The following is a 26,565-nucleotide window of genomic DNA, read 5'->3' as shown; positions in this document are numbered from 1 at the left end:
TCAAGCCCGGGGGTCGGGAGCTGTTTAGAGGTGGTTCTAGGAGAGTGGGTGACTGGCTTCCCGTCTGCTAGAAAACAAAATTTCCAGCTTCATTAGAGGCCACAGGAGTGGGAGGAGAATGAGTCTGATTTGAGACCTGTTCCATTTGGAGCACTCAGTGCCATCCTTCCTGCCACCAGATTTTGAAGTCTCCCCTGCTTCGCTCTTGATTCCTGCTTTCTTGTCGCCTTTGACCGCTCTTTGGGTTGTCGGGCTGTGATGCCTCCAGAAGACAGATGGCCAGGATCACCCTTCCCGGGCTAGATTGTCCAGTCTGGTTCTGGTTCTTTGCCATATTCCCCAACTGTGATGTCAGGCACCTGGAAATGGTACTGTTTCTAGGCCACTGTGATGGGCACAGAGGCTGCTGGGGGCCAGAGGTAACCAGCCAAGGGAGGTTACGAATTCTGTTGTGCTTGTGGTCTGCATGTAGCACTACACTCCGTGGTACCGTCTGACGTGGCTCATGTTTTTTCTCGTATGTGCGTCTGTTTGCCCAGCGGGATTACGTCATGCCTTGAGTGAACTGGTATTGTGTCACAGGCTTTTATATTTGCCTCAGCATCTGAGAGCGCAAGACAACACACGTAGTAGGTGTTCATTGACTATGTGACCGATAACCGTCAGGCTTGTTAAAACAAGCTAAAAAAAAAAAAAAAAAAAAAAACAAGACAAGCCACAATGATTAAAAACAACCCAGAATACTCCTTCATGTGTTCTCCCCTCTCCAGTGCTTTTTTTTCTTATTAATAAAGGAATATAATGAAACTCTTCCCTTCTTTCAGAAAGCATAAAGGATGTTATTGGCAGAAAGATAAAAATTGCAGTGACGAAGAAAGTAAAGTTGGAAGTCAAGGGAGACAAAGTTGAAAACAAAGTGCTGGTAAGTATTCTTGTTTCTTAAAATGTTTGGAAGTGAAAGTGTTTTTCCTCTTCATTGTTTTGATTGCTTCATTTCCATGCAACTCAAGTGCTGTGTTTCGTATTTTGCTGGCAAGTTCCAAGGGCCATTTTGTCCTGGATTAACTGGAATGTCTGCCCATTGAAAGGTAACAGTAGGATATTAACATTTTGGAGATTGAAGTTATTTCTTAAAATTGTCTCAGTCATCCACACTGAGTCCTCTCCTACAGCTGGTTCTCAGAGTATTCAATTTTGATATGAAATGGACTTTATAGTTATCTTTGCTGTGGCTGATTGTATGATTTCATTTGTGAGGACTTAGGGAGGAGGTTAAAGAATTCCTCTCCTATTGGTTTAACTGTGTAACTAAATGTTCTCAGATGTTACATCTGAGTCCCCCTCCAGGGGAAAAAGATACCTTCTATCTTTGTTGTTTCTCGGGGACATTTGGTGTTTTAAAGGGAAATGCTTGATGCAAGCAGTATCTGCTAGTGTTGACATCGGACTTGGGGTCCTCCCAGCATGTGGGGGAGCTGCCGGGGGCCCAGGAGTTGGACCACGTTGGGCACAGAGTTGGGGAGGCCATTTTAGTGACTGGACTGTAGCTTTAGAGAAGCGAAGTGGTGGTGTTTTATTGGCTTCTTGGTTGAGGTTGTGGCAATCCTAGATTTAGTCTTGGGGAAATACATGCTATTTATGTTTTCAAGTTGGAGAGAATATTCTGTTTATCTTTTTATCAGTGGAAATTTTCAAGCATATGCAGAAGTAGAGATTACGTACTGAACCCCGTGTATGTTCATCTAGCTTCAACAGGTTTTCATGTTTCACCGATATTGTTGGTTTCCCCACAAGCCCCCCACAATTCCCCAGGGTATTTTAAAACAAATTCCGAGCACCTGTCATTGAAAGAGAATCTTTTGAGTATTCTGTTTCTTCAGTTGAATTTGCTGCAGAATCACAAGTGTCTTTCTGATAACGTCTGTCTTGAGAATCTTTCAGAATATCTGGCTGCCTTCCCCTGTAGATGGGAGGATTATGCTGTTGGTGGCCGCCGTCTCTTTCTCTGTGGTCTGTGTGTCCAAGGCAGAACAGCAGAGGACTTGAAGTGGGGAAAGTTAATGGAGGGGCTTTGGCCCAGGGACCGAGTGTGTTCATGTAGCCTGCCTTGTTAGGGTGACCAAGAGCAGAAGCAATGGGTGCCACCATTCTGATTTATTTTGCTTTACTAAAGAGTGAATTTCCTTAGCATATATGTTACTTAATGTTATAGGATAGTGGTGTCTTGGGGAGGTGGCAGTGGAGAGAGAAGACATTTTGTTTCTGCTGTTTAAAGCCAGTCTTTGCATGGATGGATCCACTTTTGTCCAACTCAGTTGTCCTTGTCAAGCAGCATTTGCTACAACGGTCTGACCCGATGCGTGGTATTATTTGGTGTGAACCCTCTTCATTGTGCTAGGAATGAGCCCATGTTATGAGTGAAATCTATAACGTGAAAATAACAAAGACAAATTTAAATGTCCAGTATAACAAAATTAGCACCATTTCTAAATACTTATGATCAGTACTTAATGTTAAGGACTGCTCTGTATGCCCCATCCCCCCAACGCCCCACACATCTCAACATAAGCTGGAGTTAAGGTTGTCCCCAAATTATCCACATCTTTGCATGTAAGCATTTATTTCCCCAAATCTGGAACCTAAGTGGTTTCTGATCATTTTGGCATAAACTTGTTTTTGGCTGTTCCTTATATGCGTAGACAGGAATTATTAATTGAAATACTCAAGAGTCTGCCAATCTTTTTTTTTTTTTTTTTGGTAAAGATTTTATTTATTTATTTGGCAGACAGATCACAAGTAGGCAAAGAGGCAGACATAGAGAGAGAGAGAGAGGAGGAAGCAGACTCCCTGCTGAGCAGAGAGCTCAATGCGGGGCTCAATCCCAGGACCCTGAGGCTTTAATCCCCTGAGCCACCCAGGTGCCCCAGAGTCTGACGATCTTAATAGAAATATTCAGGTCGGAGCAAGGTGGTCAGTGACAAACTGACCTTCACGTTGTGTTTTTGGAGTTTCTGGATCGAGAGAATTTGTTACTGAAATGAAAACACTGGGGGATCTCTTTATAATGTTCACTTCTGACTTTCTGTGGCTGTCAGTCTGCTAAATTGGTCATAAATGAATTGGCTCAGTACCTTCAGTATATCTTGTTGGAGTTTTACTTCCTTTCCCACTGTGTCTGTTCTTACCGTCCTTCCTTCTCCTAAGGCTGGGAGTGTGAGATTTTGTCATGTCGTTCCTTCTTTTTACAGTTGGAGACTTGATACGATTTCTAGCTTATCTTTTGTGGAGGGTTTATCTTCATCTTCCTCTTTCTCATGGTCATAATAGCTAATAGTTATTGGACATTGACCGAGGGCTAGGCTCTCTGCTCAACGCTTAATTAGCATTACCTTATTCAGTCCCGCAGCAACTCTGTGTATGTCTCTGCTCAGACTGGGACAGGCCAGATACGCTGCTTCAGGTCATTTACTAGTTAATGACAGAGCTGGAATTTGAACCCAGATCTGCCTCACTCAGAGCATATCTTGTTTCACCATTTTTTTTTTAAGATTTTATTTACTTATTTGAGAGAGAGAGAGAGAGAGAGAGAGCGCGCGCGCGCGCGCGCTCAGAGTGGGGGAGGGGTTGAGGGAGAGGGAGAAGCAGACTCCCCGCTGAGCAGAGAGCCTGAGGCTGGGCTCCGTCCCAGGACCCTGGCATCATGACCTGAGCCAGAGGCAGACGCTTAAAGACCAAGCCGGCCAGGTGTCCCTGCTTCATCGTTATTCTCAAAATAAAGAAAATGTCCTTCGGCTTGTTGTTCACTCTTTCATTCAATGATCAGGAAGATTTGGGCATTGGGAGGATCAGGAATCCTCGTGTTTATTTGGTGGATTGATGGACTTATACACAATTTCCAACCGACTGAGCACGTCCTGGGCACCATGCCGAGGGCAGGTATGAGACTTCACATATCCAGAGCCCGCAGTCTCGCTGGGGAGGGAGACATGTCAGGGGGCCGTGCTCTCAGCCGGGCTGTGAGCAGGACGACTGGGGGGCTGTCATCACAGCATGTCCCAGACTCAGACTCAGGCTGGGGCATCAGGGGAGAGTTCTAGAAGGAAGGGAACCCTAAGCTGACATTGGGAGGCTGAGTGGGAGTTGCCAAGGGGAGAGAGTAGAGACGCGTTGTGGACCCAGGGAACAGAGCAAGCCTGGAAGCTGGGCCGGGTTTAGAGAAGCAGAAGCCACTGCAGAAGCAGGACTGGAGCAGGTGCCGTGTGGAGAGACCAGGCACAGCGGGGATGCCTTTCCTTGCCATTGGGGTATCAGGTGCGACAGGAACGGGTTCAAGGGGTCTCACCACCTGTTTCTAATAACCTTGACGTGAACTTTATCCTCTGGTGTCCAGGGACGCAGCAGAGCTCAGACGTGAGGAAGCTGGGCCTTGCAGTCTCAGTGCAGCCCAGCCGCTTTGTAACACTGTGAAGCCTCCGTTCCTTTCTCTAATGGGACAGGTGTGCAACAGGAGCTCTTTGTTCCTGGCTGCCTTGAAGATTAATGAGGCTACATTTTAACACGCTTGGTGCAGGGTCCAGCACAAGATAAACAGCCACCAAATGATAAAGCAAGAGGAACCCAGAAACCCTGCCTTGTTTCCTCAGTGGCACCGAAAATGCCACTCCTGATGCCCGAGCATCTCCTACCTTTATCGAGAGGTTGGGCTCAGTTCACCGTAAGGCCAAGGGGAATATTTATAGCTCCGCCTCCTTTTCAGCGGGATAGAGTGCAACTGATCAGATCTGAAATTCTGCAGGTAGGACTCTGCTCCCATGGGATCAGGAATGCTGGAATGTGCGGGGGGGTAGAGAGATCTGTGATACGTTTGGCAATCAGGGTGTTAGGGATAAACGAGTGTCTTTACCGCCTGGCTTTTCGGAGCCGTTACTGCATCTATGGGCATGGGTGGTTCCTAAGCATGAGCTGGAGCGCGCTGTCTTTCTCGATCTTATTTGGTCAGAGACCCTAATAACTATAGGTTAGGAAACCAGGGGGGAACAGACCTGAGGTGGAGCCTCTGGGGACAATTAAAGGGAAGATAGAAGAGCTTGGAACGGGCTGTCCATCCTTAGGATGGCTCTCCTAGGGTATGGTCCCTGGGCGCTGGACTTTTTATCTAAGTGGCAGGCAGGTTCACAGAAGATATTGTCGTCTGTTTCTGTAATTCCTTTTCTCTTGTCTGTAGGGCATGTCATCGGGAAGAGATGCTGTCTTTGACTCTTACTCCATTTTCTCATTTGCTTGTTGAATCTTAAGCCAATTTTTGTAGTTCCTGGACTTTATTTTTATTTATTTATTGAAATATTTTGTTTATTTATGTGAGAGAGAGTGAATGAGAGTGAGTACAAGTTGGGGGAGCATCAGAGAGAGAGGGAGAAGCAGGCTCCCCACTGAGCAGGGAGCCCGATGCGGGGCTGGATCCCAGGACCCTGGGATCGTGCCCTGAGCCGAAGGCAGATGCTTAACGGACTGAGCCACCCAGGTGGCCCGGTACCTTGACTTTTAAAACTGTTTTAATTAGTGCATTTTTTAAATCAAGCTTTTCAGTTTGGGATCACTGTATAGATTTACATGCGGTTGTAAAAAGTCACACAGATAAAGTACCCTTTATCCAGCTTCTCGTGTCTTGCAAAATCAACGTGTGATACCACGTTCAGGATTCTGCCGTTGATGCTGTATGATGCTGAACATTCCCACCATCGCAAGGATTCCTCCTCCCGCCTCTCTGGGCCACACCCATATACCCCCTTCTCGGACCCCTGGTTGCTGCTAATGTGGTCTTCGTTTTTTAAATTTTGTTCCTTCAAAAAAATGTTATGTAAATGTAATCACGCAGTATATATATGCCTTTTTTTTTTTTTTTCCCCACCTGAGATAATTTCCTAGACATTCCTCCAGGATGTTGCATGTAGCCATCTTGTACCCCGGACCCCCACTGGGGATGATTCCATGGTCTGGATGCCCACTCCTCCAGATGGACCTGTGAGTGGTTTTCTGTTGATGGACCTGTGGGTGGTTTTCTGTTTTGGGGTTATTTGGGGTTATTAGAATAGAACTGAGATTGATACAAAGTTACAGACTTGGGTGTGAACACGCCGTCTTCCTTTCTCCCTGATGAATGGCGAGGAATGCAATTGCGGGTCTGTATTGGAATTGCCTGTTTAATTTTAGAAGAAGCTGTCAGCTGTTTTCCAGAGTGACTCTACCACGGGGTAGTCCTACCAGTGACATGTGAATAATCCCGTCTCTCTGAGTCTTTGACAGCATTTGGTATTGCCTGGACATTCTGTTCCTTTTTCTCTTTCTCTTTCTTTTTCCTTTCCTTTCCTTTTGAGGATAATGGTTGAAAGACAGATTCTGTCAGGAGGAAACAGGGTCCCGGTACCTGCTCCCATCCACGCTCTGGTGTTGCTGGCCTGGAGAATGTGGTCTCCTCTCTCCTGGTGGTGGTTCTGAAGCACGTGGAAAGGTCATCCCTGGTCTCAGCTTCATTTTTTTTCTGTTCCGTTTTGGAATTCGGGCTCTATCATCTTTGCCAGCCCCTGGTTCTTCCACACCCTTCATCAAGTGGGCCCGCAGGAGGAAAGCAGGACTGCCTTTCTTCCCAGACTGAGGAGGCTGGAGAAACGGCATCACCAGTCTCTTGGAAACAGTTCATCCATTGTTCCTTTATTTCCTTTTTGCAGAGTTTCTCCAGAATCTCTTTAATGCATTTTAAAAAAATTTGACTATGGATTTGTAACTTTTGAGTCTCTTAATTAGGTTTGGTTAGAATTACTGTCAACTAATATTAAAAATGTTAAAAGGTATAAGGATGTTAGTTTCGGGGAGGCATATCCCTAAAATATTTTGGTGGCGGTGCTGTCTTCCATTAACTCAAAATATAAACTCTACAACCACCTGCTTATTTTAAAAAGACATTCAGAGGGGGACTATCTCTCACCTAAAAGTTTTGCAGGTATCTGGTCCACTTAGTTGTGAAGGATTTTAAATCTCAGATATTCTCAGATCTGGAAAGCATTGTGCTTTGAGACAAGGCCACATTTATGTCATGTGGCCGGTCTGTGTAACATTTTCCTGATTTCCTGGCCCCTCGTGCCTGACTCGGACCAGCAATACGGCCCGTGGCACTGTTGCTTCTTAGACAAATAGCCGTCCCGGAGTTGGTGTTTTGCAACTCTGTTCAGGCAACACCTGCCTTGGTCAATGGTATCCAGGCTTTTTTTTTTTTTTTTAAACCACTATTACCTTTATAAAGCACATTAATTTTCCAGGGATCCCATAAAGTAGACCTACTTTAGGACTCTGTTTTGCACATTTATAGTTGAATCCAAAATAAGATAAACCTGATCAGTGACCGCAGCGAGGCTGTTGTGATGAGCGTGAACTAGAACTACAAGGGGAGACTGGACTTTTTTTTGGCTGCGCAGTATAGAGAGACTCCCTGTTCACCAGTGAAGTGGTACAAATATCACAGCTTTTAAAATAGCTGCTTCTGCAGTCTTGGGATGTTCTCCAAGTTGATATGGCAGGAACAGCTTTCTTCTGAGTCCTGTACGAACGTACTTTGTGCTGACAGCACAGCGTACCTCTAATATGTTAAACCGGGTGCAACATGTCAGACCACACACATGTGTTTCCAGTAATTATGGTGAATGGGGGGACGAAGTTCATGTCCGATGTCTGGGTGTGGTGGGGACCTCTGCAGAACATCGGGAAGATCATTGTCCCAGGTCTTTGGCTCACTTGTCTTTGTGGGAGGCTTTTGTGTGCCCGTTGTTGGGTAATTAGAACAGTTCCCTTTGTGGTACCCTTAGGAGTCTCAACTTTTAAGGATCACTTACAATTCAGTGCTTAGGTAATTTTCAGAGCACCTGGGTGAAGTTACCCGACTCGAGAAAAGTGAGCTTCAGAAAACAGCCACAACACTGACACGATCATCAGGAGGGAGGTAGCAGAGAGCACCCGTTGTTGCCAAGGGGCCTGGCAAAAGTCCTGGGAAATTCAAAATAAGCCCACTTTGAAGTGTTCCAGACTTTACCCGGCCCAGGGCTGGAGCTGGCGCCCACTGATCTCTGGGTAGGACACTGGGGGCCGGCTCTGGCTCCAGGCGTCTGTTTCCAGAAGGCAGCTCCGGCCATCGTGCACCTGTTACCCGAGACGCATTTACGTCCTACTCTGTCATCTGCAGCTGCCCCCGTTTCTGCTGTAGTTAGGGCAGGAGAGTCCGATGACCTTGGGCACAAGCCCTCCGACATTTATCAGCCTTGGTGTAACTTTTCATTGTTCTTAAAAAGATACTCTTTCCAGCTTCTGGGATTTGGCCACCCTGGGAGGAGAGAGTGTTCAGGCCCGCCCTGGAGAGGCGCGGGAGGCAGGGCTGTGAAAGGGGCACGGTGGAAACCGACCAGCCGGGAGGTCTACAGAGAGTATGGAATGAATAGGGAGAACTCTTTTTTCAGAGTTACAGAGAAAACAAAGACTTTAGTGAAGGCTTACTGTCAACTGTTGCATTTCATTGGAAACACTGTTACTATCTATTGTTAAAGTAGATTGAAAAATGCAACTTTATCAAGTCTGTTGAAGGTTCCATGATTCTGCCTCTCTGCCTCGGTCGCCCTCGCCTTTCTCAAATGTGTGTTCTCTTTTGAAAGAATTTGGTTTGGTGTATGTAGGGCGTGTTGTCTAAATCTTGGTAACCGTGCCCTATTTCTCTCTCTCTCTAAATAGATCACTTCCCCCAACTCTTTGAGAAGAGAGTTAAAGGTGTGGAAAGAAGGATGCTTGGTGTGGGATGTGTGTGTGTAACTAAAACAGTCTGTTCGCTTTCACCCACTGGGTCTTTCCCATATACTCGTGTTTTGAGAGAGTTTTTCTGTTTTGAAGACATTGTGCCTTGGTGAGTGCTGGCCTGCAGTGTCTTGGTCTCTCTGGCTGTGGTGGGCGCTCGGTGGGTCCTCCTAGAGGTAGAAGCAGGGGAGCACACGTGTCCTGAACTGCGCTTAGAGCATTTCCAGCCTGTGGCAAGAAGTGGAGGTGAGTGTGCTTACTCCCCGCTAAGGAGGCATATGTATCTGTTTCTGCTGGGCCTTGGGGGTCTCAGAAGCCATATATGGGTATCATCTGGGGTTGTGCCCGTGTCCTCTGCATGGCCCCTGGCGTGGAGGGGCTTGACCTCAGCTGACTCCAGGGAAGTTGGTTCCTGCCATCCTCCTTGATTGTCACCCAGACGGTCTTGGGCCTGGAGAGCTCTCGGTGGCCATCTAACCATGCACTCTAGCCTACAAGAAGTTTCTTGAGAACATCCCTGGGTGTCTACGTTTTGCTTAACTATTTCCAGGGATGGGAAAAACGAGAGTCTCAGAAAGCCTTTGGCTGTCTGGGCTGGCATCTGCTTCTCAGGGACTTGTCCGCATTCATTCTAGCTTAGTCTTCTGGAATGTCACAGAACTCGTGCCTTTCCACCAGTGCCAGTCAGGCCTTTGAAGACGGTTGTCATGTTTTCCCCTGGTCTCTCGGTCCTCCGGCTGAATGCACGTCCTTCCCGCAGCCTTTCTGAGCCTCAACTGATGAGGATGTTGCTTTCACCGTTCTCATCCCCTTGCTTTCCAATCAGCCTCCTTTGTCAATGAGCCTTTTACGTTGTAGATGTTTGGGGATCGCAAGTATTTGGTAAACACCGTGGAACTGAATTAAACAGAATTTCTCAGAGACGTCAGTGGTCTCCTGTGGATTGCGTCTCTTGAAAAGGAATGGGATCGTGTCATCACAGAATTGTCCCTCTAGACCCTGTAGAAAACATCAATATGTTGAGGTCTGCCAAGTGCAGAATATCAGCTACATGTTGCTCGGGCACGGAAAACATTTCCTTCTTTTTTTTTTTTTTTACATTTTGGAAGTATCTGTGCTATTTGCATTACTACAAATTTATATAGGAAAGCAAAACTGAAATATCACCTAGGTGATCAATTCAGAAGCTACCTTTGGAAGAAATACCAGTATTTTTTATAAATTTTCCTACACGCATGCACATATAAATATATAACATTTTTAAGGTGGAATTATGAATACTGTTTGGTACTCTACTTTAAAAATGTGGTATTTAAGGTCAAAGCTTTCTGTGACAATAATGTGTTGATATTGTATATAAGGTATATATGTGTTGATATTTTATATAAGGTACATATTGACTAATAAAAGGTATATATTGACTAATATTGATATACTGATATTGTATACAAGGTATATATTGACTAATACGCATCTATGTTTTGGACTCCCCCATGGCACTTCATTAATCGCTATAATTTAACACTTACTGCGAGATATTTAGGTGGCTTCCAATATTTTGCCCTATAAAGGAGTACCTCCGCCTGTTTATCTCTCTTGGATGAATTCCTGGAAGTGGAGTTGCCGCCTGAGGGGCTTTCTAAAGGATACATTTTTCACCTGATTGTTATTCAGGAAGTCTCAATGGAGAATAATTACCCGACCGCATCAGTTTTATTGTCTTAAAAAAAAAATCTGTTTCGTAGACGGGCTCATTCTCTTTGTTCAATGTCTTGTATGTCTTTGGCCAACACTCCTGAGACAAACCTTTTTTTTTTTTTTTGGCAGTCTGAGGTCCTTTCTGATGTGCCTGTGGGACGCGTGGGCTTTCCTCCTGTGGCGTATCCGCAGGCCTAGAGTGGTTCTTGTGTCTTCTGCTCCGCAAATGGACTGCCAGAGTCACAGCCCTTTTTTTTCTCCCTCTTTTTAAAAAGCTTTTCAAAAAATTTTTAAATTAAAGTTAAATTTAAATTTCAAAAATTTAAACTTATTTTTATTTTTTTTATATTTAAAAAATCTGTTACATTAGCTTCAGGTGTACAACATGGCTTGCTGCGACAATCCTATGTGCCCCACTCTGCTCACTGTGCTAAGTGGGCTTGTCAGCGAGGGTCCCAGCTGTGGACTGTCGCCGTTCTGGGATCTGTGTTGTCTTTCCTTGAGGGCGAGACTGTATCGTAGGCTTTTAATCTCTGCTCTTTGCTCCTCTCGTGGGGCTTTCTTCCCCTGGGTCCTCGAACGCTCTTCATCAGTGGTCATTGAGCACATTTGCAGGTGACAAGGCCCAGGCCACTTTCGGGAGACCAAGCATCCTTGAGGACACTCCTGAGCTGTGAGCGCAGACAGCTAGTCTTGTGTCTTAAAGGAGAGTTCAGTATCCTCGTGGAAGGAGACCTTACGTTGCCTTCCAGACAGTTGTGAAGACAGTTTACCTCTCCTGCTTGTAGCTAACACTCTCTCTTCAGTCGCGGGGCCTGTCTCTGTCCTTGGCCCTTCTGTTCCCACGTACTGTCCCTACTTCTTCACCCTCTGCCTACCCTCCCACTCTGGGGTTGGGGGAGGGGCATGTCCAGGCAAGGACCTGAGCGCACTCCTCCAGGAGCAGCTTCTCGGAGAGCCCCTTCTTCCTCACTGAGCGCCACCCACCCCCAGCTCCCCGTGGTTCAGCCTGTGTCTCTCTCCTTCCAGAGCTGTTGGTGTGGCCCGCTTCACTCGTGGTTCTGCGAGGTCCCTCAGGGACCTATGATTATTCTTCAGAGAGCGAGCCCATGAGACTCCTTCCTTCTTCAGGGCTATGTTCTTACTCCCTTTGTGGAACAGACCAGGGAAGGTGAGCCCCAGATGGGGGGCAGTAACTGTGAGGTCACTTGCTCCAAAGGCCTTCTCGGTACTGAGGGATGCCCGAACTTCCTGTCTCACAAGGGCCTAGCAGTAGCCTCACAAAATGTGGGTGCAGTGGGGGCTAGTGGGAGTCCGGGCTGCTTGGTGAGTTCCCAGTGGGCATTTTTGGTTTCTTGACCCCATCTGTCCTATGTTGGTTGTCACTAGCAACTCAAGAAAGATGTCCTTCCCTCATAGGAAGAGGAAGGAGCCCGGGCCTGGAGAGAGCCTTCCGCCTTCCCCCCACCGCCTGTGCTGGCTTGTCCTCTCCATCTGGGATGGCTCTGTTCAGCACCAGGGACCACCAGCAAGGGGGAGGGGTTCCTTTTCTTTGCCCGCATCCTCAGGGTAGCAGAAGGGTTGCAGTTGGGGGAGACTTTCTGTGCAGTTCTGCTCCTTGCCTCCCCGGCTGATGGCCATCGAAGCTCACCTGCAATGGAGGAACGCAAGACTTGGCTGCTGGTGTAGACTTGTCTGCTGAGGTCCCCTGGGCGTCCTCCTTCTCAGGGCTTCTGGCCCCAAAATGAACTGTGAGCTTCTGAGACCTGTTTTCTTGTCAGCAGTTGGCTTCTCTAGAAGAGACTTCCCAAGTCTCCGTAGCCCCCGCCCTCTCTCTCTGGGTCTGCTCCTCTGAGGGGTGGTCCTCAGGTCCCTTCGTTTTTCCGACAGGGCCTGGATGCCAGAGGTTGGGCTGTCCTTTCCTGTCCAGGGTGGCTTGTTCCCAGACCAGCTGGAGCAGAGCAGAGACCATCAGCACCTTGTCACGTGGTGTTTGTCAAGCATTGTTCTTGCTGTCGAGGTTTAACAAAACTGACATCTGTCTTCATATGTGATGTTTGCAGGTTATCCGTGGTGCTGAACGAGTGTGTGGTGTCCGTGGGCTGTGTGTGTGGGAGGACTTTACACTTGGTTCCTCTCTGTCTGGCCCCGCATTCCCTGGGAAGAGTCAGCTTCTCTCCACTTTTAACGTTCTGGAGAGGGGATGCCTGGGGGGCTCGGTCATTAAAACATCACCTTTGGCTCATGTCGTGATCCTGGGGTCCTGGGATTGAGTCCTGGATCGGGCTCCCTGCTCAGCCTCCTCCACTCCCCCGGCTTGTGTTCCATCTCTCGCTCGCTCGCTCTCTCTTTCTCTCTCAAATAAATAAATAAAACCCTTAAAAAATTAAAGTGATGTTCTGGAGAGTGATGCTTGTGGTGTGGTATAGTTAACCTTAAATCCAGGGATGGCTTTTTTTGTTTTGTTTTTTAATGTCTTCACGGACTTTTTATGCTTTCCATTCTCGTAGCAGCTGTTACCGGATTAGTCTGCCTGGGTTTGAGTCGTGAAACCCAGCACTCCGTGTTATTCTCTAACTGTAGGCAAAGTATTTACTTCTCCTTGCCTTGCTCTTCTCGTCTACACAGTGGGTGTTATGAGAGAACCTTCTTCATAAATTTGATTTGAAGATTAATGAGCGATTACAGATAAAATACTTTGGACAGTGCCTGGCCTACCGGAAGTCATGGGTGAATCTCGGGGTATGTTGCTGTCGGTGGCGGGGGGCGCAGTGAAGGTGCTCAGTGCTCAGATTGCAAGAATTTGACTGTATTCCATAGTCAGAGATGGCTCTGGTATATTTCATATAAATATCTTTTTTAAAAAGTATGTCTCCTTTGCTGGGGCACCTGGGTGGCTCAGTGGGTTAAAGCCTCTGCTTTCGGCTCAGGTCATGGTCCCAGGGTCCTGGGATCGAGCCCCGCATCGGGCTCTCTGCTCGGCAGGGAGCCTGCTTCCCCCTCTCTCTGCCTGCTTCTCTGCCTACTTGTGATCTCTGTCTGTCAAATAAATAAATAAAATCTTTAAAAAAAAAAAAGGTATGTCTCCTTTGCATATTCTCCTGGTCCTGGGCAAGATACTTGTGTTATGTTTTCTCTGCTCAGAGCTTTTAAAGCCAGTATCAGTTTGTTGATAGAAATGGGTTTAGGGGCACCTGGGTGGCTCAGTCAGTTAAGTGTCTGCCTTTGGCTCAGGTCATGATCTTGGGGTCCTGGGATCGGGCCCCACATCAGGCTCCCTGTTCAGCAGGGAGCCTGCTTCTCCCCACCACTTGTGTATTCTCTCTCTCTCTCAAATAATTAAAGTCTTTTAAAAAAATGAATTTAGGATTTTTTCGCTCTGCTGCTCTTGAGGAAGATGCGTGGTTTTTGAGAAAGCTTTCTTTCTTTTTTTTTTTTTTTTAAAAGATTTTGTTTATTTATTTGACAGAGAGTCACAAGTAGGCAGAGAAGCAGGCAGAGAGAGAGAGAGGAGGAAGCAGGCTCCTGCTGAGCAGAGAGCCCGATGTGGGGCTCGATCCCAGGACCCTGAGGTCATGACCTGAGCCGAAGGCAGAGGCTTTAACCCACTGAGCCACCCAGGCGCCCCGAGAAAGCTTTCTTTAAGGAAGTGTTTAGTAAGTACATTGCTGAGGACTGTCTTGGAGGGTGGTATTGTGCTACTCTTCTCACCTCGTTTTTACTGCAGATTCAGGTGTGTTCAGAGGTAGGCTCAAGCCTCTCTTTCACTTCCACATTAGTCAGATTTCAAAAAACAAAAAAACAAAAAACAAAACAACAACAAAACCCCCAAACTCCACAAAAACCAGATTCACCCATGACTTCCGGTAGTTGACTCTCGTTCATCCTGATAGGGCTTTGTTGGCCCCTTCGGGTCCCTGCTGACTGCGGTTGCTTTTTCTTGCATTTCAGTCTGTTGCTCCTTGTTCTGGGGGCATCGTTTGGGTTTGCTGGCTTTTATGGTTCTGTTTTCCCCCATTAGAGTACCCCCAGGTGTGCAGGATTCCGAATCTCCAGGCCGTGCGGGATTCCTGCCTTCTCAACGTGGTGGGGTCAGGGTTAATCAGCCTTAGCGCTGCTGACATTGTAGAGCAGGTAGATCTTTGCCATGGGGCTGCCTGTGTGTAATGGGACATTCAGGAGCATCCCTGGCCTCTGCCCACTGGATCCTAGCAGTGTCACCCCTTCCTTCCCGTTACGACCATTAGAAATCTCTTCTGACATCGCCACATGTCCTCTGAGTGACAGAATTGCCCCCGAGTTGAGAAACACTGGTTTGGATCAGCGGGTCCCCAAATGTCAGAGAGCAATACCGTAGTCATATTTGTGTACAGAATTCTAAGTCTGGAAGTCTACCGTTCTGTAATACGATTATGGTTAGTTGATCTAAAAACCCCTATGCATTTTAAAATACTTATTTTTGAAGTATTTAGATCGTTCAATCTATTTATTTTATTATTATTTTTTTTAAAGATTTTATTTATTTATTTATTTGACAGAGAGAAATCACAAGTAGATGGAGAGGCAGGCAGAGAGAGAGAGGGAAGCAGGCTCCCTGCCGAGCAGAGAGCCCGATGCGGGACTCGATCCCAGGACCCTGAGATCATGACCTGAGCCGAAGGCAGCGGCCTAACCACTGAGCCACCCAGGCGCCCAGTTCAATCTATTTAAAACAAAAGAACAAATTGTACCAAATGGAAGTTTGTCTTAAGACGCCTAATAGGTTCCCCTAGTGGTTTTCAGCGTGTCGTTCTGGGACCTGCATGTGAGCTTTGTCTGGGAACTTCTTAGAACTGCAGACTCCTCAGGCACCTGCGTGGCTCAGTGGGTTAAACCTCAGCCTTCGGCTCAGGTCATGGTCTCAGGGTCATGGGATCGAGCCCCGCATCGGGCTCTCTGCTCTGGGGGGGTGCTGCTTCTCCCTGCCTCTCTGCCTGCTTGTGATCTCTCTCGGTCAAATAAACAAATAAAATCTTTAAAATAAAAAGGAAAAGAAAAGAAACGCAGACCCCTTCGGGTCCTATCCAGAGCTGCTGAACCCTGGACTCTGGGAGTGGGGCCCAGCCGTCCGTTTTCACAAGCTGTTCTGATAATGGTGACCCACACGAAACTCGAGAGACTTGGGATTAGATTCTTAAGCCCCCATTAGAGATCTGTGGACTAAGGCTCCCCGAGAAATCATCGTAAGCTGTCATCTGCGGGACTTTAGAATCTGCTTGAGAAAGTGACACTTACTGGGCAGGTCGTGCTAGGTGTCTGCTGGCTCCGAGAGCCTGCCCTGCCCACAGCTTCCCTGTGGGGTTCTCATTCCTTCAGCATCCCTGCACCGGGCCCAGGAAACCCCACCCTGACTGAGCGAGCCGTGGTCGTGCCTGACCCCAAGGCAGGCATCTGTAAGTCATCCAGCAGCCCAACAGGGCCGATCTGGATCTGTGTCAGAGATTCTTCTTGGTGGAGTGGAGAGGAGGGGCGGGAGGGGGACAGGGAGACAGACAGACAGACCAGGACAGAGAAGGGAGACTAAAGAAAGCCGAAGGCCCGAGGCGGAAGCCGTGGGGCGTGAAGAGGCTGTTACTGAGCCATTCCTGCGGCAGGAAGAGCGGAGCAGGACGGGGGTGACAGAGCCCGGCCTGGACGGCTGCTTGGGCGAGTGTGAGCCTCAAGTTGAGCAGACGCCTGGAACGAGCAGATCCAGGAATGGTGGTTTTTCGTTTTCTGCGAGGCCCAGCTGGGCAGCTGCTGATCGGTATTCCTGTGTCGCGTCCCCAAATAGCCTCATCTGAGCCCATCACAGCCTCCCTCTGTGTCTGTTCTCCGTCACCTGTAAGAATCTGACAAACAGATGACACGTATCAGGGGACCGGCTGGGCTCTGTGGGCAGGTTCGCGGCCGGCGGCTTCCCCAGAGCAGAGATTCCCTGCTCACCCTGTGTCTTCAGCTTCTGTCTCCCTTCTCTGTCTTTGTCTCTCTGTGTCTCCCCCTCCCGCCCCTCTTCTCTCCCCCACCAAGAAGAACCTCTCTCCGACACAGATCGGCCCTGTAGGGCTGTTGGATGACTTACAGATGCTTGCCTTGGAGGGGGCAGAGCATGGGCACTGGGCAGTCCCCACCTCGTCGCTTAAAGACCCTCGTGGCACGAGATCTTCATAATGCGTCGATACCCCTGGAAAGAATGCCACGTGTCATGTTGACTCTCTCCAAAGAGACCTTCACAGGGCTTCAGAGCTCCTTAGACCCTGCTTCGCTTCCTTAGATCCGACCAAGGAGGACAGCTCATCATGAATCTGTTCCAGGGGTCCATCGCTTTGACTGGAGTCACGTTTCCCCTTACCGTTTCCCGTTGAGGACTTGCCATGCTCGCTCTTTGGAGGCAGAGTCAGAGCCTTCAAAAAAGAATCACTGGAAGGACAAGCAATCGAGTGTTGAAATCAGTCTTGTGAATCATTTTCTAAAAACTCAGTGGACCTAAAGAAATTTCTTTTTAGTTTGAGTTCGTGGCCCAGGCCTTGTTCAGATGCTCAGTCCCCCCTCATGGTTCCCACCCGCGCTCCCTGCCTCCCTTGCCCAGTCACACCCGGAGCAGAAAACGCTACCCCCGTGCAGCATGTACGCGGCATGTACGTGGCATTCTTTCGCATAAATTACCCCAGGGGAGGAGTGAATGGAGATGCAGAATATTTTACTAGTTGCTCAGATGGTTCACGGACCCGCTGCGGTAATGGATTATAGGATGTAGGCCAGTGCTCGTTTTCAAGCCCAGTTTAAAAGATTGAGAGCAATCTGGATGGCTCAGTCCGTGAAGCGTCTGCCTTCAGCTCGGGTCATGGTCCCAGGGTCCTGGGATCGAGGCCTGTGTACGGCTCCCTACTCAGCGGGGAGTTGCTTCTCTTACGGGTGCTCCTGCTTCTGCCCACTCTGTCAAATAAATAAATAAAATAAAAGATTTGGGGCCGAACTAGACATAATCAGGATTCTCTTATCAAACTCGTGTCCTCAAGGAGATTCTGCAGGAAGCCCAGGACTCTCCTTACTGTAGCTTTGTGTCCAGTGCTCCTACCCCATAGTGATCTTTCTCCGTGCAATACAGGTGGATTAGCCTAATCAATGAGCCAGGCCTGGAGAACAGATCTCGAGCCCAGCTGCTCAGCTGCCTTATCTGGCATCGCCCATCTTTAATTTAGTGTCCTGTGGACGCGGCGATCAATCACGGTGGCGCGGCCAGGCAGGGGAACGGGTGGCTGCAAGCCCGTGCACGGTCCCTGTGCTTCGGGCAGTGACGAGTGCAGTTGAGAAAGCCAGGGGGGTGCTTCCTGACTGGTTGCTTTAGAGCTCCGCTGCCCCTGGCACTGATCCTGACCCAAGGGCCCTGGGGGTGCTTTCAGGAGCAAAGCTGCTGCCTCCCACTGTGGGGTCCCAGACGCTGTGTGTGCCGCTGCCTTCCGGACGAGGTGGCCTCTTATTGTGTCTTCTACACATTGTTTCGGAGAGTGTGATTGATTTCCTTTCGGTGAAGGTGTGGCTTCATCGTGCACACGGGAGAGAAGCGGCATGTCCTTTCCCACTTCAGCACGCTGCCGGCTCTTTTTCAGAGATGACACTTCATTTCTTTTGTGTGATGAAATTAAAATGTGTGATTTTATTTTCTTGTTTTAATTTTTTTCTAAGATTTTCTTTATTTATTTAAGAGTGAGAGCGAGAGAGCAGGAGCAGAGGGTAGGGGCAGAGGGAGAAGCAGGCTCCTTGCTGAGCAGGGAGTCCTAATGTAGGATTCGATCCCAGGACCCTGGGATCATGACCTGAACCGAAGGCAGACGCTTAACCCACTGAGCCATCGAGGCCCCCTATTTTCTTATTTTTAAACAAATAAAGCTCTTACTTAAAATTTCCCCTACAGTTACTGGAAATACTAAAAAAGCATCTCATTTCCCAAGGCTTCTACTGGCAACCCCTTTTAGCCCATAAACCAGAAGAAACCTTGTGTAGCTCTGTGCCCTCCATTCCCAAATTGGGGAACAGATCCTGCTCCTAAGATAGGAATTTAGACGTGCTAGGAGCAAAGTGGCTCGTGCCCGGGACTTGGACTCTGCATTTCCCAATCTTGAACAGGTTTCTCCATTTCTCTGTTCTTGGACCCTGTCGCATTTTGACTTGATATATATGTGCATTTCATAAGGCACCGGGTCCCATCTCCTCGGACACCAGTGTTCTGAGGAACTCAGAAAAAAGCTGCCAACTCGTTTCAGTTTTGTTTTCTTTGACATAGGGAAACTGTATGAGAATTTACACATCCCTTTAAACTGTTGTGGTTTCTGCTTCTGACACTTTGCAGATTAGCCAATTGGAAAAAGAAAAAAAAAAAGGTAGAGATGAGACACATCATTCCATCTTACTTTTGGGGAGATGGTTGAGATTTTTTTTTTACCAAAAAAAAAAAAAAACCAAAAAACAAAAAACCCAAACTTTTTTTTTGTTTGTTTTTTAACCGTGTTTTTTTACATTGACCCCGTCCATGTCAAGGAGTTGTGTTTGGGGGGAAGAAGGCGGTTGTACCTGGGAACTGAGGGGTAAAGTCCAGGAGGAAGCCGTTTTCCCAGGGATCTCCTCTGTTGGCTTCTCCATTGGAGAAGACGTTGGGTCTGCTTCTTAGAAATGTTCAAGTTAATTTTGGACACTTTGCTTTAAAGAAGAGCATTGAGGAATGGGGTGAGGGAAAGTTCCTTAAATACATGAGTCTCCCTGATGGTGTGCACTTTCTTTTATGAGACTGTCTTCCGCTCAGTGCTGAGCAGCCCTCACGTGTGGGCGGGGCCTGCCACAGAACAGAGGATGTATATTTGGTATTTGGGGTCCTGACCCTGGGTGCAGTGGATAAAAACTACTGGGGACTGGGGTTGGTTTAGAGACTCAGAAAAATCTCCCCAACAGCCAGAGCTGTCCAGTAAAAGAAGGTGCTGATCTGTGTACCGGGTCGGGGAGGGGTTCAAGTCCCTCAAAGCATGACGCATTTGGGTGTAGATCACTCAGACTGGGATGCCCTAGAGCACATCCGCGTATGAAAATGCCTCCTTTGATCCAAGATCCCAGGATTCTGTCTTCTCACTGCTTATCTGTCAAAGCACGTATGGTATAGAGCATATTAAATATCACAGATTTTCTCTTATGAAGTTAGGCCAGGACATAGCAGTTGCTGAGAACCAGCGAGCCTCGCACTGGCTGTGTGGATCAGCTCTGAGTCTTTGCCTTGAAGGCACTTAATTGCTTCGGTGAGGCTGAAAGCCTGGCCCTTTGGCTTCTGGTGGATTTGCTGCTTTGAGTTCCAGTAGAGCTGTGAGAAGCTTTAAGCGTGTTTCGCAGGGTTAGACTTTGACATGTTTTGACACTTGTGAGTCTTACCCTGAGCAGAATTCTCTGCCCCCTGTGTTGGTGGTGGAAAAACAATGGGCATTGTCTGTCCATCTAGATGGGAAAAGGTGCTGGGGTCTTCAAGGAGCTTTGGAAGATTGGGCATCAGGAGACCAGAGGGTTAGTGCGCATGGCCCAGCTCTGTTTTTTGGGTTTGTTTGTTTGTTTTTAGGTAAGAGTGTGGGATGGTAGAGGCTCTCCTTCCTGGATGCTAGTTCAATTAATAATACCAGTTGAGTTTCTTCCTTCCAAAACCCTCATTTCTTTGCATTTCAAAAGGTAAGATAATTCACTAGGTCCTCTCTCCCAGCCTGAGGTGAAGTCATCTCCTTTGTCGCAAGTGACTTGGATTTTGTTGAGTAGTTAAAGGCAAGTGGCTGAGCCCAGGAACTTTTGGCTGTTCATGATGCGGCTGTTCAGAACTCTCGCGCTTCTGCCCCACTTTGGACTTTTAAATTTTATGTACTGAGTTGCAGCCAATGGAGAGGCTGTAGATAATTTTTTATTCCAAAGTTGTTTTTGATAGGTGGTCCCTGTCGCTCAGCCGATGGTGCACAGAATAACGTGATACAATGTTTCTCTTGTGGGAACATGATGGTCATTGTCATTCTTTGTGAATACATAGCCATTGTGTAGGTTAGGGACCCAGGGCTGTCTGTTGTAAGACTTGTCAGGAGAGTGGGACCCGTGCCTGTCTCTACCCCTGATGCTGATGTTTTCACTGAGCCGCTCTTTGCCCAGGCCATTGAATTTTTGTTGTTGTTGTTTGTTTGTTTTACTTAAAAAGAAAATTATGCTCAGGGGCACCTGGGTGGCTCAGTGGGTTAAAGCCTCTTTCTTCAGCTCAGGTCATGATTTTAGGGTTCAGGGATCGAGCCCTGCATTAGGCTGTCTGCTTAGTAGGGAGCCTGCTTCCCGCCCCCACCCCGCCGCCTCTCTGCCTACTTGTGATCTCTCTTTCTGTCAAAGAAATAAAATAAATAAATAAATCTTTTAAAAAAATTATGCTCAAATACTCAATAACCTAAGACTTACCATCTTAAGCATTTTAAGTGTACCCTTCAGTGTGAAGTATATTTACAATGCCACCAACACAACTGTCCATTTCTAGAACTTCTTCGTGGCCCCAAAAAGAAATTCTGTACACATTAAGCAGTAACTCCCTATTCCTCTCTTCCCTCTGCCCCTGGAAACTACCATTCAGCTTTCTGTTTCCATAATCTTGCCTATTGGAGCCAATAGATCCTACTCCTAGAACCTACTCCTATGAGTAGAACCGTGCACTATATTTCCTTTAGTGTCTGGCTTCATGACAACATTTTCAAGGTCCATCCACATGGTATATTGGACTTTAATCTTTCTTTTGGCTGAATAATGCTCCCTTGCATGGAGGGGACCACATCGGCGTATCCGTTCACCTGTCCCTGGACACCTGGGTCGTTTTCCATGTTTTGGCTGTTGTGCTGTGAACATTGATGTACTGGTCTCTGTTTTCAGTGTTTTGAGGGTGTGTACCAGACAGTGAAATTGCTGGTAATCCTGTGTTTATCTTCTTGAGGAACCACCAAACTGTCTTCTGTAGCGCCCTGGCCATTCCAGCCCTGGGCACTCAGGCCTGTGCCGGTAAGCCGCATTCTCCCCTATTTTTCAACCATTTGGAGATTTAAATTAGAAAAGTGATCAGAGTATATATGTCAGCATTTTCATCATGGACTTCTGTTCTGTCATGGAATTTGTTAGTTGTCTTCCTTGCGTGTCACTCGTTTGGGTCCCAGTGTTCCTCCCTTAAATAGACATTCCCTGACCCGATCTGCATTCCTCCATCCATGGCCACCTTCTTCGTACGTTATCCAGCAAGAGTTGTTTGCTGGGACACTGGGTAGCCAGGCAACATATTCCAAAATGTCACTTGAAAGAGGAGGTCAGTTCACAAGAAACACATGGGAATGATTTCTAGGTCTTGTGCTCAAGTCAAGCTCTGATATTGTTAATTTTGCTTGGTTGCAGAGTGGGAATATCCCTGCTGTTAAAAATACACGTTAAAGAAGAGGGTGGCAAAATAGAAAAGTATTTAGATACTGGGGAACAGCTTCCTCCAGGAGCCAAAAGAGTGTCGGAAGAGAATACCGTTGGGGTGGTCTTTCTGTCATGTTCTTGTTTTGTTTAGATGCTGCTTTTCCTTTTACCCTCTCGGTTGGCATCTAAATCTGAAGTGTAAAGCCTTTTTTTGGAGATACGACAGTGGTGAAAGATGGGTCTTTGTGATCGTTGGTTTTATTTTTATTTACTTTAATTGCTTTATGAAGATTTTATTTATTTATCTATCTATCTATTTATTTATTTATGAGAGAGAGAAAGCATGCGTGCACATGAGTGGGGGCCGTCAGAGGGAGAAGCAGACTCCCCACTGAGCTGGGAGCCCGAGGCAGGACTTGATCCCGGGACTCCAGGATCATTATCCGAGCTGAAGGCAGTTGCTTAACCATCTGAGCCACCCCGGCGGCCCTGTTGGTTTTATTTTTAAGAGATGACCAGATTTTTCACCTCTTGGGTCAGACAGTTAACCTCTTACTTACAGCCGGCTGGTGGCGTTCTGACAGGCGTGGCCCTGGATGTCGGCATCTAGATAGGCCCCGCGGAGACCTGCAGTGAGGCAGCCATCCTGGTGCTCAGGCTGGAAAGAATGGCTTTGTGTGCATTAAACCTACACATTTAACACCCATGGAAACACTTGCCTCGTATTGACGAAAGTCCATGGGATTGTGGATCACTTTTGGCGGCTCATGGTTGTCCGAAGCGAGCCCAGAGTGTCCTCGTAGGAATTAAGCTTAAAAGTCGGCAGTGTGAGGCGGTGGCGCCCTGTGGGGTGTCCCCACACCAGCAGCTCGGCCTCCCTCACACTGCGTCCTCCCTGCCGCCCGCCCCCCACTGAGCTTTTGTGAGCCCGCTTTCCTGTGAGGCTCTGTGGGACGGACTGTCATCTGCGTCCACCTCACAACAGGAAAAAAATGGTTTTCTCGCTCTGGAACAACAAAAAAAACCCTTTAGATTTTAATCATAAAGGCTGTTGGACTTTGGATTGTTTGATAAGTGAAGGTGAAGGCCAGTTAATGAAAGTGGAGCCATTTCCTTCTTTGAGCGGCTGCCCTCAGCTGTCCCCAGATGGACGCGTCCGCCTGATCGGGAAAGCCCATCATCGTGGGGCATCAGTTATTCATTCAGCAAACGCTCCTGGAGCCTCTGTCACACACCAGCCTTGGGCTGGAAGGGGGGGGGTAGAGGGAAAGTGAGGCTGATTCTGCTCCTGCCATTTGCAACTTGGACCAATTCCCACGTCCGCCTCGAGATGCCTCCTTTTATTTATTTATTTATTCATGTATGTGAGATTGTATTTTTAAGTCATCCCTTACACCCAGCGTGGGGCTTGAACTCACAACCCTGAGATTGGGCATTGTGCTCTACCAACTGAGCCAGCCAGATGCTGCTAGGTTCCTCCTTTTTAAACCACTTCATTAAAGATAGAATTCAGGGGTGCCTGGGTGGCTCAGTCAGTTAAGTGTCTGCCTTTGGCTCAGATCATGATCATGGGGTCCTGGGATCAAGTCCCTTGTTGGGCTCCTTGCTCAGTGGGGAACCTGCTTCTCCCTCTGCCTCCTGCTCCCCTTGCTTGTGCGCGCTCTCTCTCTCTCTCTCTATCTCAAATAAATAAATACAATCTTTAAGAGAAATAAAGCTAGAATTCCTATCGCCTGCAGTGCACTCACTTCAAGCATACAAGTCAGTGGTTATTAGTAGACTAGGCATCCATTATCCCAGTCAACTTTTTATCCCCCCCCCCCAGAGAAACCCCCAGTCCTCCTGTCCTCCTCAGCTCCTGTCTCTGTGGATTAACCTATAGCCAGGTGCCCACCGAGGCTGTAGATGAATGGATAAACAAATGGTGGCCTTTGGTAGAAGGCCTTCTGGTAGAATCCTATGCAGCCATGAAAAGGAATGGTGCGCTGGTGCGGCACCAGCACAGATGGACACTCAAAACATGGGACGTCAAACACACCAGACACAAGAGGCCCCATATCATTCTCTTTATGTGAACTATCCAGAAGAGGTCAGTCCCCTCAGGTTCTTGGAAGGAGGGCTCCCTGACTTGGCAGAGGCAAGGGCTCCAGGGTCTCCAAGAGCAATACTGGTGAGAAGGGAGCCCCAGAAAGACCGGAGACCTACAACCAGGGCTGTAGGTACGGACCTGAGAAGGAAGGACAGCATTCGATGGGGGCCTGTGAAAGTGCTTAAACCCCACCTGTCAGGTCCAGGTGACGGCCCCTCTCCTTCTCCCAAGGGTTCTGTAATGTAGCCACCAGACCCCACAAACGCACACACCAGATGTAAGACACACCCAACAGACACAATGGCACACTTAGGCAGTGCTTCTCCGCTGGACTTGGCGGGGAGGAGGGAAAGCGCCCAGACCCCTGTGGGATCATGGTCCTCTCGGAGGGTCAGGGAATGCGTTATTTGAAAAGTCCTCTCTCTCGGGCGATTCTGTGAAGACACGACCCTGCCCTCTCCCCCTTGCTTCCCAGTTCCGGATTCTGTTCCAGGAGCCGGTCGCTGCCCATCAGACTACTGGTGCGTCATTGTCCTCTTGGTCCAGAAGAGTCATTTAGAAATCGGCTGTAGGTACTGTGTCTAGAGACGTGCTAGCCCTCGTGGGAGGTAATAACCAGATTTATCCCGTGCTCCTTGAACTTGAGTCTACTTACGAGGGCTGTATAAATTCTAAGTTACATACGACTTTGAAGATAAATCTTGTCAGGGTGAAGGGTGAAAATCCTGTCCACACCTCCTCCCACCCCCTTTCATTCTGGGTGTGCCCAGATTCATTTGAAAGCCCCAAAGATTTATAAGGGCGCCTTAGAGCAGCCTCACCAAAGGCCAGCCTTCCTGTTTGTAATCAACTTACTGAAATGTTGTTGGACTGCTTTAGTGTAAGGATATGTGTTCCCCAAGACAAGAGATCTTGAGAGCTAGCTTTTCAGTGGTTAAGATACCAAGGATGACTTCCAGATTTTAGGCATTCTTCTGCTTATTCTGTCATTTTTTTTTTCTTCCTGGGAAAATAGCCATGATTGCAAAACATAGGCTTTTTAAAAAGACAAAAACTTCATGAGTGTAAGAATTAAATTGAGGGCCACTCCTGTAATAAATCTTGGAATTTGAATTTTAATTCCTAACACATGTGTTACCCCCCCACCCCCCAAATGTGTGATAACCCTATTTAGCCGAAGATGCTTTCTTGCTTGCGAGGTTAATATTCTCCTATGGAGACTTTCTGTTTAGAGTTTATGTGTTTTTAGGGGGGGGTGGGGTGGGGAGGACACTCTTACTATTATTGGGGTCGCTTTTAGAATTCCCACGCCACCTTTTTCCAATGACTCTGGTCTTCTCTGAGCAATGACTGAGGACAGTTGCTGGAAACATCGCCAGGTTGTAAGGAGGAAACCGCTGGCGTATCTCTAGCGTCCCACCTCTGAGATTTCCCTTGCATGACTCAGTATGAAAAGTCCAGGGGAGGGGAGCGAGTAGAGAGAAGAAACCTTTGTTTCCTTTTCTGAGTTGCCAAGGACTTTTATGAAGGTTTTTATTTAATTGCCCCGGTTTCCTTCTCTTGGACCACAGCCTGTGATGAAGGCAAAGAAACCCTCCCCCCAGGACGGCCTTTGGGAGCTGAGTGTGTGAGCCGGCCCGGCCTCCCACAACTTGGGGGAAACATTTTTTTCTTTTTTACTTCGTGATCATCATTCTCGGTGCAGGGGCGGATGATGAATTTCAGAGAAAAACAAACTGTTACTCAGATTTACAAAAGGAGTGGCCCAAAGTTTTGCCCAGAGGAAGAGAAGGGACCTTTCCTGCCCTGCCCTTCCTGTGCCAACACACCCGGGGCCAGGATGCCTTCCTTGGGGACAGGATGGCTGCCTGTCCCCTGCCTCCCCTGGACCGGTGTCTTCTCTTGGGGCTTTTCTTTCCCCGGTCAAGCAGCTTCTCTGGTCATTTGGTATTTCTAGTGCCGGGGTTCAGTGGGGTCTGCGTGCCGCAGGTGCAGTGGACAGAAAGATGTGGGGGTGAGGGCACTTGGCCTAAGGGGACCCCCCCTCCCGACCCTGGGTGGAAGAGGCTGTCAGGGCCGGTGGCCAGCCTGCTGTCAGTGACGAGGGACCGGCTCATTGCCCAGGGTCTCCCCACCAGCTCGTTAGCAGTCTCATGAAGGCTGCGGACAAAGACCTGCTTGTGTGCGTCAGTGGTGTGGCCATTTCTAAGCTCTTCAGATCTTCTCCCAGGGAAAGCAGTTTTGTCTTTTTTTTTTTTTTTTTTTTTTTTTTTTTTTTTTTTTTCTTTTTTAAAGATTTTATTTATTTATTTGACAGAGAGAAATCACAAGTAGATGGAGAGGCAGGCAGAGAGAGAGAGAGGGAAGCAGGCTCTCCGCTGAGCAGAGAGCCCGATGCGGGGCTCAATCCCAGGACTCTGAGATCATGACCCGAGCCGAAGGCAGCGGCTTAACCCACTGAGCCACCCAGGCGCCCCCAGTTTTGTCTTTTT

General features: G+C 47.9%; 1 protein-coding gene across 11 annotated transcripts in view; it reads left to right on the top strand.

The window, feature by feature from the left end:
- Positions 1-26,565, top strand: part of CARMIL1 (capping protein regulator and myosin 1 linker 1) — a 297,975-nt gene that overhangs the window by 4,263 nt on the left and 267,147 nt on the right. For all 11 annotated transcript variants that reach the window (XR_014311992.1, XR_014311993.1, XM_082731456.1 and 8 more), the window contains exon 2: positions 825-922. Coding sequence is in view for 9 of the 11 variants with exons in the window: in XM_082731456.1 (XP_082587582.1) it covers positions 825-922 (98 nt within the window). In the remaining 2 variants the exon portion in view is untranslated. The remainder of the gene's footprint in view (positions 1-824; positions 923-26,565) is intronic.

This window comes from Mustela nivalis (assembly GCF_964662115.1).
Source record: "Mustela nivalis genome assembly, chromosome: 5".
Lineage (NCBI taxonomy): Eukaryota > Metazoa > Chordata > Mammalia > Carnivora > Mustelidae > Mustela > Mustela nivalis.
This window is presented reverse-complemented; position numbering and strand designations above follow the sequence as displayed.